The following is a 12,334-nucleotide window of genomic DNA, read 5'->3' as shown; positions in this document are numbered from 1 at the left end:
TATGTACTAAAGTGCTGGACACAGATGATGTATGTACTGATTGTGATGAGTTGTATGAGCCCCTAATAAAGTGATTATTTTTAAAAAAAAGTACAGTAGTACCAGCTGGTCACCCTCTAGCTCTTCTGGTCTCAGAATAAAGGAGGGAGTTGTTCACGGAGGCAATTAGCCAGACTTTCCATCTCCTCCTCCTATTCCTGACTCTCCTTCTGTTGCTCTAGGTCAGTGGTTCTCAACCTTCCTCATGCCGCGACCCTTTCATACAGTTCCTCATGTGGTGGTGATCCCCAACCATAACATTATTTTCGTTGCTGCATCATCACTGTAATTTTGCTACTGTTATGAATCATAATGTAAATATCTGATATGCAGGATGTGACCCCCGTGATATGGTCATTTGCCCCCAAAGGGGTCTTGACCCCACAGGTTGAGAACCACTGCTCTAGGTGAATAGAGAGACCAATTGCTAGACTCCACCTCTTTTCAAACAGTTTACCTTAAATCTGCAGTGATACATTTTCTAGTACGACACATCAGCTCTACACACAGGAGATTTTGTTCCACGTGGAAACACTCGACCTTGGAAAATATAAGGAAGTCTCACAATAGCTAACAGTTTTAGAAGTTATTTATTTACATGTATTTTTCTCACCTTCAATATTCAGCAGTGGCTGATGATTGACATTAAGTTTGTTTTCATCACTATCAAACATCCTAGTCAAAGAAGTCTTTAAAATTGCCAACAAAAGCTTCTCTTCTTGTAGTAAAATTTGCCTCTTATCCGGAGTAACGTTAATATCGACACACTCTAAAACCAAAAGGAAATCAGACTGTTATGCTTAAATCAGTGAAAGAAATGTTCCCAAGCATACTTAACCAAAGTAATACTAAAAAATACAGCATCCAGACTAAAATCCATAATCTAAAAAATTAGCTTTCTAATAAAAAAGGAAAAAGATGGGAAATTTTAAAAATGGACAAATAACATGAGGACTTGAGTGGGTGAACTGCAAAAGAAAAATAGCAAATAAATACAAGGATGCTTCAGTTTATGGAAAATTTCAATTATCGTTTCATTCCATTTTCCCATGAACTTTTTGGAAGTCAAACCCAAAAACATGAAATAAAGGAAAACTACAAACCAAAATAAAATGCCATTCATCACTCCTGAATTTGGTATAAAAATCACAATGCTTAGTAATCACAATTGGTTAATGTATAAGCTGGTATAATGTGTCTCAAAGTGGAAAAATTCTTGAAAATGATCATCCTAAAGGGGCCAATACTTCAATTAAAAGTTTGATTAAGGAAATAATCAAAGATATAGTGAGTTCATTACAAGGATGGTATACTTCCTAAAACTGAAAAGAAATGGTCTAAAAATTAAATAAACAGCCTAAAGTAGATAAATTTTTAAAGCAATATTTTTATATTCCATTATATTACACCCACTGAAATATAACACTGTAGTAATGTTTCTGAATCATTCTTAATAACAAGAAGAAAATATTCACATCTAGGGACAAAGTAGAATGACTAAGTTATTTCCTCACTAAAATTAAAAAAAAAATTGTTTTCTCACCCCAAAGGGTATGGGAGTGGGATATGGGATGTTTGCATAAGGTGTACACAGATGTCCTTATAAATACCTGGGAAAAAATCCTGGATGTCAGTACACCAGAATTGTAATAGTTATTGCTAACCAACAGCAAGGCTTTTATAACCAGAAAAATTATGTCTCTATGAAATAAATTCTTTTCAAAATCAGAGAGAACATTCAAGTCTTCCGGAATTCCATTGCAACTTTCTTCTTTTCCCCTTGGTGGACAAGAAAAATAAAAGGCCTCATCGTCCTTCGAGCATTGCTCCAGCAGAAAGCAGAAGAAATAAAATATCCTCATCCAAAGTTGATTCTATCAGTCTCTTTCCCAGTGCAGCTCTTTCTTGAAGTAAAGCACCAATCTGACTGGAATGACAATGGGCCTCACCTGAGTCAACGGAAATGTTAAGGGCCACAAACGGGTACTGGTGCCGGTTGTACAGGTGATAGACCTCATTCACCAGTCTGGAGACCTACACAAAAAGGGGCAAGGGAGAAGAGAGTACATGCAGATCTCCCGCACAGATCAAACGGCGTGCTACTCTCATCAATCAACACAGGGACACATTTTTTGAAGTGCTTTCAACCCCCAAACCAAGTCCATGCCCTGGAGTGACTTCAGAGTCATAGCAACTCCATGGGACAGAGTACAACTTCCTACCCCCTGCCTTGCCCCGTTTAACAATGCTGTAACCTTCATAGGAGCAGATTGTCAGGTCTTTTGTCCTTCTGGTAGCTTCCTCTAAAGTTGGGCCTAGAAATATCATATGAACCAGCAATCTCTGTATTTGGTATATGTCCCAGAAAAACAAGAGCCATCACAAGACATGCACTATTCACAGTAGCAAAAAGACGGGAACCTAAATGCCCAGCAGGGGGAAGAATGAGTGAATAAATCAACTTTGTTACATACGTGCAATGGGATACTATGTAACATTCAAGAGTAACAATGAATCTGTGTGCTACCTCACAAGGAGGATGAACCTGGAGGGCATTATACTGCGTGAAATTAGTCAAACACAAAAGGGCAAACAAACACTGTTGTAACAAGTCAGGAAAGTGCTTCACCCTGAAAGAAGTCTACCTGGATGGTTACCAAGGGTGTGAAGGGAAGTCATCTTTCCAAACTTATTTGGCCTTCTGCCCCTTTTCAGAAAACAAACTGCTCAGGTCCCACCTTGGTACTTACAAATGTCTGCACTATAGCCCATAATCCAGCATGCCGTGTAGGCATCTGTTTTGGCAGCACCCCTGGATCTTCGAGTGCCGCCCCCCAAAGGGAAGGGGAGGGGAGGACAGAATTGACCACTTTGGGACACATGGGGCCAGACGGCAGGAAAGTGATGACTTGGATGAACGGGAAAGCAATCCCCAGTAAGGGGGAGGGGCTAGGAAAACTGATGAAGGCTGAGGAAGACACTGAGAGGGCTGCAAGGGCTCACGGCAGCAGAAGAAACCCTGCTATAGATCCGACCCTGCAACAGAAGGGAGCCCTGAGCCGATGCCTGCACAGACACACAGGCTGACCCGGTGGGAGGAGTGGGGTATTCCCATAAACACAGTATGCTTGACAGAGAATGTCTGTATATTTACTTTAGCTGCAACGATCGCTAAGCACATAGGGGACAAGGTTATGAAAACTTCGATGTAACCAAACCCTTGGAGGGCACAAGTTGCTGGGCTGGAGGGGGATCAGGACCATAACCTCAGGGAACACCAAAGTCAAAAGACAATGTCTGCATCTTACTGTGACCAGTGTCAACGAGCGACTTCAAAGCGTGTGAGCAGCGATCCAGAATGCAACTATTGGTCTCTCCCCATCAAGTGGAAACAAGAGTGATGAAAATCAAGACTCATGGAAACAGTCCAATGGACTAATAAGACCATAGAAACATCAGTGTCAAAACCGTGAGACCAGAAAAACTAGATGGTACCCAGCTACCACTACCAAGTGCTCTGAAAAGGATCTCATTAGAGTGGGAGGAAAATCATAAAGGGACCAGGCTTACCTTCAGGCCTAGAACTGAACTCACCTCTGTGGTAGAATCATCAACCATTTAACATGAAAAAGGCAGCATTTACCCAAAGACAAATTCAGGAGGTTAGGAGAGGAGACATGGAAATGGAATTAGGATAACACGGCACACTGAAAAAAGAATTGCAATGAAGGACCTGAATCAGAATGTGAAGAAGTGCTGAATGTAAAACTATGATCTGCTCTGTAAATATTCACCTGATTCACAATATATTGTTCAGAAGTCAGGACAGGTTCATGCACAGAAGCAGCATTCCCTGAGGGTTACCAAGGACAGGAAGGAGGAAAGGAAAATCATTATCTAGATCAGGCTGTCAAACTGGCAGCTCACAGGCCACATGCGGCCCCCGTGGTAATTTTTTGTGGCCTGTGACGATCTGAAATAATATGACAATAGAAAAAATTGTTTTGTAAATGTGATGTGGCCCGTGTGAATCTTGCCTGTTGCACCAGGTGGCCCGCATTTTAATGGAGTTTGACACCATTGACCTAGACGATACACAAGTGTTAATGCTGGTGAAGGGAAAGGCAACATGCACTATGGGTAAGTCAGCATCACGAGACAAGGTCAAGGAACACACTTCCCAGCACACAAGAATAAAGACAACTATGGTGGTATAGTGGGTTAAGTGCTGGGCTACTAACTGCAAGGTTGGCAGCTCAGACCCACCAACATGCTCCGTGAGAGAGAGATAAGGTTGCCTGCTCCTGTAAAGATGTACAGCCTTGGACACGCAAAGGGGCCGTTCTCCTCTGTCCTGTAGGGTGTCTCTGAGTCCAATAGACTCCAAGGTAAATGAGTATGGAGTACAGTAACATATACAACAAAAACTGGTGAGTAGATACACAGCTAAACATGTATGTTAAATAGGTGAGGGAAGTCGTACAGGATTGTGACCAAGGTCACAGAACAATTCTTAAATGAGCTATTGATTGAAAATGTGCTATTCAAACTTTTACCAAGAGCATAATAAAATGTTCAACAGAGTTAAAAGGAAAAAAGTAATAAAAAAGTTTTTTAAGATACCTTTGCTGGGTCACAAGGCCGTCCATTGATAAAGAAAAACTGTCTCTCAGTTGAGCTCCTCCCAATGCCATGGGTACACTTTGAGATGAAACCGGAGATGCTATTCAATGTTAATATGACAAGGGCCGGGGTCCAGGGTGAAGAGGGTTAGAAACAGAACATAAGGCGCTTGAAATATAAGCAAAACACCTATTGATGAGCTCATAAGAGCAGGCAGTCCCTGACTGAAATATGCATCTGAGTTACAAAAGACTGCACCTATAACCCATCTCTCGTTTTTCTACAGTTAGCAAGGAGACCTGCTGGGGACCCCACTGGAGGCTCTGCTCTGAGGAGGAGAGCTGAGGCCATCTGCTCTGGTGCAGGGTTACACAGCCTTGGAAACTCTAGGGAGGGGTCTCTTCTGGGCTATAGGGTCACACTGAGCCGGAATCTCCTTGATGGTGATAGCGACTCCCATCAGTGTTGTAGCTCAGAGGTTCAATAGGATGGTTTCTATGGGTACTGGTGCGAGAAGGATATACTAACAAACACTTAGAAGAGGCATTCGGCTTCTTTCAGAACCAACGTGCCACAACCACAGGAGCTCCCGGTACGAGTATTTCAGGTCCTGTACATCTCTACTCCAGGGTGATGAAGCCCCGAGAAACACAGACTGCCCAGAATGCACTACACCAGAAATCACACCTGACGCTGCTGACTTAATCCTGACTCACAGAGACCCTCCAGAATGGCCTCCTGGGCCTTCTACCCAAGCAGGCTGCCACATCTTTCCGTGGGAGGCGTGGCGGGTGAATCCCTACTGAAAACCTTTTGGTTAGCAGCCCACTGCTTAAGCACTGAGTCACCCCTGCCTGCCCCGATAAAGTACTGGTCAAGGAGCACCTCCCCAGGACATCTGCACTCCCATCGGAACAATGTGTTTAAGTAACGTAAATAAAGGAGCCTCCGTCAGTGTGACTCCGGTCATCAGCCAAAGGCAAGCTCAGGGAGAGCCGGAACTTGGCCTTTCCCAGGGCCGATCTGAGAAGGGAAGCCATCTCTCTCACTCTAAAACCTCTAACTCTGCTGGACTGGGCTTTGGGCAAGACACAAATAATCAGAAGTGCATGCTCTACTGCCTGCTGCTGGATCCCAAGAACGAAACATGACACACACAAATACTCAAAAGTGCTTCTCATTGTTCACTAAACACACCTTTTGCCCGTAGGATCAAGTGCAGAGTAAACCCCCAGAAGTGTACCACACCAACTCCCCAGAACAGTGTAGGAAGGAAGTCACTGCACAGCCCTGATACAGATCCTCTCCCACAGACCTATGAAACCCGGAAGCTTTAAAGTCGATACTGAACTTTAAAACAGGAACAGCCTCATGAGAAAATGTCAGAGTGGAATTTTCTTGGCAGCAACGTACTTACCAAAAGAGATTCGGCCGCGCTGCGGGCCAGCGAAGGCCATACTCTTCACACACAGGTTCGCTGGGGGGCCGCTGAACGAAAGGAAGGAGGCTCTGCAGCTGAAAGACACCAGCACGCAGTTAGGGCCGAGCAACGATGGAGGGAACCTGACTTCAGAAGGAGGAAAGGGGGAGGATTGTGGTTTTTTCTTTTTTTCCTTCTGACACAATCTATGTGAAGACCTCAGAGAAACTTAAGAGAATACGGATTGCTGATTTTTTAAATAATATAAACTTAAAAAAAAGAAAAAAAGATGACGAGTTTGAGTCCCCACTCTATCATGATCAATGGTTGACCAGCATCATTTCTGTTACTGCAGCCTGAAAGTAAAAGGAGGTCTTAAGTTGTTCTCCAGAAGGCTAAAATGACGCCGGTTTGGTGAGGGCTACCTTAGAAACACCTGGCAGGGACTGTATCCCGTAGGTCCCATCCCTTGGGAAGGACAAGAAGAAAATCCCTGCCATCCGCATGAGAACGATTAGACCTCTTTCAGTCACTCGCCACCACTACCTGCTTCTGCCCAAACACGGACCCGATGTTTTCCTTCATGCTGCCGCTCCCGCTGGTGCAAACCACCGGCTGCCGCTTCCCTTGGCCGACCTGGTTGGAGCAGCTGATGCGGACGCCTGCTGAGATGACGCAGTAGGCCTGCAGCACCTGGACCATTTTGGCATACTCCTGTTCACGAAACATAGACACAAGAGTCAACGGGCGGCGATCTCCTAAGACTGACAGGGTTCAAAGGTCAACATCCACGTTAAGGTTCACAGGTCACCTTATAAATAAGAGTGTGACTGACAGAAGGGTCCAGACAGAGCCATCTTCCCAGAGCTGCAAAAGGGACCTAGTCAGGCTACACTCGCTGAGAAAGGTTCCAGGTCACTGCTCTAAAAGTCAAAGGGTCTGCCCTTGCCCTCTAGTCCTCCTCTACAAATGCAGCCTTAGAAAGAGGGGGACACAAGTCTTCCAAGAGATAGCACTGATACAGTCAATGAAGCACAATCCGGGGCTGGGGAGCTGATTAGAAACCACCTAGGCAACTGCTAGCAAGAAGATTCACTTCATCACGGTGTAGCTAACAGTGACATGAAAAGAAAAAAGTCATGCAAACTCACCCCCCAAAACTTATATGTTAAGCAAAAAATCAGTACGTATGAGGGGGATTTACAAAGTTCATAAAAATTGAATGAAACCTTCAACATGCCATCTTTGGAGCCCTCTCAGATGTAGCAAAATGAACTACTAAAGTTTCTTCAGTGATCGTATCATGAAGTTGGGCACCCACTGATCTGATTTTTAGTTCTTTGATGTCTGGTAACTGGTCCCTTCTGCACCTTGTGGTCAGTCATGCTGGTATGCTTCTTCCATGTGGGCTTTGATGCTTCTCAGCTGGATGGCCGCTTGTTTATCTTCAAGCCTTTAAGACCCCAGACGCTATATATTTTGATAGCCATTAGCTCTTCACCACATTTGCTTATGCACATGTTTGTCTTCAGTGGTTGTGTCAGTAAAGCGGGCACCCACTGATATGATTTCCAGTTCTTTGATGTAATCTGCTTTTTTATCAGGACAATTGTACATTCAGCAACATTTCTACTACTTTGTTTGCATGCAAACTCATGAAGATTGTCATCATTCATGAATTTATGAATCTTGAGATCCTTTGATGTATAATCCCTAAAAATAAGTATCAGAATTTTATGGCCTAGTCAGTGGTTGAAACCCACCAACAGCTCCAAAGAATTCATGGGGAAAACCCCATTCTTTAAGTCCCATGTCCCCCCGCCAAAACTTTGGAGCACCTCCTTATGGACATCACACCATCCATACACTGGAAAACCAGGATTCTGAATTGACTGTACCTTTTTAATATTCCTCTGAAACTCCTTGTGGCGCACAGGTAGCGGGTAAAACAGCTGCTGCACAGTAACCGTGGTCCCTCTTGGTCGTGGGAAAGGGGTTTTCTGAACAACCTTCCCATTGTGATCAAACACCAATCGAGTCCCAACCTTTGCAGATGAGTGACAGGTGGAAATGGTTACATCACTGGAAGAAAGCACCAGGCATGGAAGGGTTAGTGAGACTGGAAGGTGGGCCATGTGGTCAGATACTCGTGGGTTAAGTTAGCGTCACAAATGCATGTTCTCACTGTCCTTTCTCTCAAAACTCTCCTCGGAAAGAGATCATGAACCTTCTGAAGTGATCAAGAGGGTTTACATCAGCGGAGGGTCATCCTAAGCACCTGAAACGGGTGCGAGACAGAGAATTCTGGAAACTCTCACTGTTGAGATTAAAAAACTAGGCCATGAAATTCTGATACTTATTTTTAGGGATTATACATCAAAGGATCTCAAGATTCATAAATTCACAAACAGGGCTGCTTCTTAACTTTATTACACAAATTTTAAAGGGGATTCAAAAGCTATTTTAGTTCAGCCATCTAGGTAATTATTTATTTAAAAATTAGAATCGGTTCTATACATGAAAAAAAAAATGTGGATGGGCCAAATTTTTTTCCTGAAAGTTGAAAATAAAACCAATGGCACTAAAATGAGTTGCCATCGAGTTGACTCTGATACGCGGCAACCTCATGTGTGTCAGAACTGTGCTCCACAGGGTTTAACGGCGGGTCTGTTTGTTTTCTAAGTAGATCACCAGGCCTTTAGGCCAAGATAGATTTGGATAGACTCCAACCTCCAACCCTTAGGTCAGCAGTTGAGCACTTTACTGTGTGTCCCCTCTGGGGATTCCAAACCTGCTACTGAGCTTCCAAAGCTGCTGGCAACCTTAGACAGGGTTTCTGGGACCACAAATCTCTATGAGAGCAGACCTCATACTTAGCGGTTCAATACCTAGCTCACGCACCACCAGGTCTCCTTAGAGATTCTAAAAGCTACCTAGCATGTATCACCTATATGTGATTTTAAGATTGAGAAGGGATTGTTTTAAAAAGAGTAACTTATTCTTTATAATACTGTCTGCTCCACGGAACTTATTTCAGAAGAATTAGCACTTAGACTGGTAGTAAGGTAAAACCAAATTCAGAATTTATAAGTTAAGACATTCGGATCAAAAAGTATAAGCAATACTAACTCCAGCCAGACTGTTCCATTTGGGGGATTTTCAGGAGGGTCAAACAATAAAAGACAACACTGCATCATCACCTCAGGGCACAGAGTGAGCTCAGGGCTTCCCCTCGAAAGCCAAATGTCTCAACGTGAATGAGATCAGCAAACTCCTGAATCTTAGAAGTATGATGTTTCAAAGCTGAAAGAGAGATATAAGATATGATGCAAGATATCCAAAGGGATTTCGCAATGAATACACACAATATCACACAAAACCGCAGTTGTGAGTCACTAAGTGTGAATTAAAATTTTGAGACACGGCAAGAAATCTGAAAATATATAATCTCAAGTATCTAAGACATGTTTTTAAAAAGTCAGTAACAATAAAAAGGCAAATAACCCAATCATAAAATAGGCAAAGGATTTAGACATCTTCTTAAAGAGAACAGTCAAATGGCCACCAAACACATGAAAATAGCTGAGTATCATGAGTCATCAGAGAGATGCCAAGCAGAATTCCCTCTCCCTGGGATGGCTAAGAAAGTAACAAACACTGACGAGGATGTGGGAAAGTGCAAGGCTTACCCATCGCTGGAGGCAGTGCACAGCGGTGCAGCCGCATGAAAAAGCCTGGAAAACAGACCATCACGTGACCCAACAACGCCACTCCCAGTGTACACCCAAAAAGCTTGAGAGCAGAGACTCAGAAAGAGACGTGTACCCCAGTATGCACTGAAGCACACAATAGCCCAAACATGGGGAAGATTAATGTCTACTGATAGATGAATGGATAAATCAAATGTGGGGCACACATGTACTGCAATTGTGCTACATGCATGCATATTCATCCTGTAGAGAAATGATGCATGTTACTGTAAGAACGGAGCTTGAAGATATGCTGAATGGAGTAAGCCAATCACAAAAGGACAGATACCGTATGACTTCACTTACACAGAAAGACAAGAACAGGTCAATGTGTAGATGATAAAGTTTATTAGTGGTAAAAGCAAAATGCATTAAGCTGAGGTTTCAATAAAAATTGATCTTTTTTCCCCTAGGGAAAAAAAAGTTTATGAGTGGTTACCAGGAGCACGAGAGAGGGAGAGTAGGGGAGCTAAAGGTGGTGGGCTAGGGGGAGACATCGGACAGTGCAAGACATGAAAAAATAATAATAATTGGTAAATTATCAAGGGTTCATGAGGGAGGGATGGAGGGGGAGGGAGGCAGAAAAATGAGGAGCTGATACCAAGGGCTCAAGTAGAAAGAAAATGCTTTGAAAATGATGATGGTAACATATGTACAAATATGCTTGAGACAATGGATGGATGGATGGATGGATTGTGATAAGAGTTGTACGAGCCCCCAATAAAATGATTTAAAAAAAAAAGTGATGGGAAAATCCCATTGATTAAGTGTATGGCCATACATCTGAATATTGTGATTGCTGCCAATAAGCTGTCTATCTGTAATCACTTCTCAGCCTTTTGGCTAAGAGCAACTGAAGCTGTCTATCTGTAAAAGTTCAAATGACAAAAGCTATGTGATATATATATTTATTACAATGGCCCCCCAAATTAGAATAGCTGTTGAGGCTTATGTACAACAAAGCACCCCATGGAACTCGGTCCCTTGATTTGGAGGTTTAGGGTAAGGGTTTCACTGGGCATCCAGTAATCAGCCTAGTAGAGTGTTTAGGTTTCCCAGGCTCTCAGTTCATTGTGTAGTGTGTGAGGTCTGAAAAGCTTACCAGTGGCTCTTTGCCTGGAGCAACACAGAGGAAGGCGAGCCAGGGACAGGATAAGGATAAAGAATGTGGCTGAATTTCCTCCACAAACAACTGCTTCCTTTGCCATGAGACCAGAAGAACTGGATGGTCCCTGGCTACCATGACTGAACATTTTGATCAGAGATTCTACATAAGAATCCTGATGGAAAGAAAGGTAGAACGGAATTTCAAATTCTCATGAACTCCAGACTTTCTGGAGTTACGGAATGTGGATGAGCCCCTGAAACTATTGTCCTGAGAGCATGCCGTTCAGTTGATGCTGACTCATAGGGACACTAGAGGGCAGGGTAGGACTGCCCTGTGGGTAGATCCGAGACTGTCACTCTTTATGGGGGTCGAAAGCCACATCTCCCGCAGAGTGGCCAGTGGTTTTGAAATGCTGACTTTATGGTTAGTAGCCCAACACATAACTAGTATACCACCAGGGCTCTTAAACAACCGAGCAATAGAATAGGCTTAACTAGCAAGAAAGGATGGCTTTTAGTATTATGATCTTTTAAGATCCATCTATATGGGATCAAATTTACAATAGCAACGGGAAAGACTAGGCAGGATGCTCAGTGAGAAGTGAGTTTAAATCAATGAGGTGAGAACTCAGAAGAGGGAGTGACAAGGGCTGCTCAGCTTTAAAAACACAAGCAGTCCATCAATATCCCCACACGGTCCATGGAGAAAGTGTGGAGCTGGGATGTTCTGCTGTGTACATTCTCAAACACAACAAGATTCAATTTAGAAGAAACGTTTTTTTTAAAAGTATTTTTAAATAAGGTTAGAAAAATCCAACTTACTTAAGCCTTCAAAGTTTGCTTCTTCTACCCCACATCCATTGTCTGAAACTTCGATGAGATCCACCCCATAGTCTTTAAGCCTTAGATCTAAAAAAGGTAACAAATTTTCTCAAAGAATTGATCCATGCGCACAGTAGCATTTTAATTTATTTAATGTAAACTTAAAAGTCAGGACTATACTTTGATTCAAACATGTAACTGCCTTTTTGTATTTTTTATTTTTCAGTCCTTTGACTAGTAACCAGAACCCAGATGAAAGAGGTTTGCATTTTAAAAATAATAATTTTACTTCATAGGCATTAAAAAGGATAGATTTTTATAATCAGAGTTCCTGAGAACAAATTTTACTAGCTGTATAGCTTCAACAAAAGTAAATTCCCTAGGTTTTAACTTTTTCACCTATAATATGGAGAAAATAATAATAGTAATCATTGTTTAGTCATTCTTACCTCACAGTTATTCTGTAGAGTAAATGAGGCACTCTTAGCATAAAGCATGGATACTCTTAGCATAAAGCATGGATACTCTTAGCATAAAGCATGGATACTCTTAGCATAAAGCATGGATACTCTTA

The 12,334-nt window shown here is 42.6% G+C and overlaps 1 protein-coding gene across 2 annotated transcripts in view; it reads right to left on the bottom strand.

Annotated features, from left to right (window-relative positions):
* PMS2 (PMS1 homolog 2, mismatch repair system component) overlaps positions 1–12,334 on the bottom strand; it is a 24,779-nt gene that overhangs the window by 9,092 nt on the left and 3,353 nt on the right. Inside the window, exons 3-10 of one of the 2 annotated variants that reach the window (XM_004705553.2) lie at positions 11,761–11,847; positions 9,283–9,385; positions 7,981–8,164; positions 6,629–6,796; positions 6,080–6,177; positions 4,663–4,762; positions 1,989–2,073; positions 653–808 (exon numbers count right to left, since the gene is read on the bottom strand). In XM_004705553.2, coding sequence (XP_004705610.1) covers positions 653–808; positions 1,989–2,073; positions 4,663–4,762; positions 6,080–6,177; positions 6,629–6,796; positions 7,981–8,164; positions 9,283–9,385; positions 11,761–11,847 — 981 coding nt within the window. Of the gene's footprint in view, positions 1–652; positions 809–1,988; positions 2,074–4,662; positions 4,763–6,079; positions 6,178–6,628; positions 6,797–7,980; positions 8,165–9,211; positions 9,386–11,760; positions 11,848–12,334 lie in introns of those variants that run through there. The other variant, XM_045285806.1, reaches the window with a different exon arrangement.

The sequence above is a fragment of the Echinops telfairi genome, unplaced genomic scaffold, assembly GCF_000313985.2.
Source record: "Echinops telfairi isolate 266 unplaced genomic scaffold, ASM31398v2 ScPeMD7_5;HRSCAF=22, whole genome shotgun sequence".
Taxonomy (NCBI): Eukaryota; Metazoa; Chordata; class Mammalia; order Afrosoricida; family Tenrecidae; genus Echinops; species Echinops telfairi.
The sequence above is the reverse complement of the archived record's forward strand: the minus strand, read 5'-3'. Positions and strand labels throughout refer to the sequence as shown.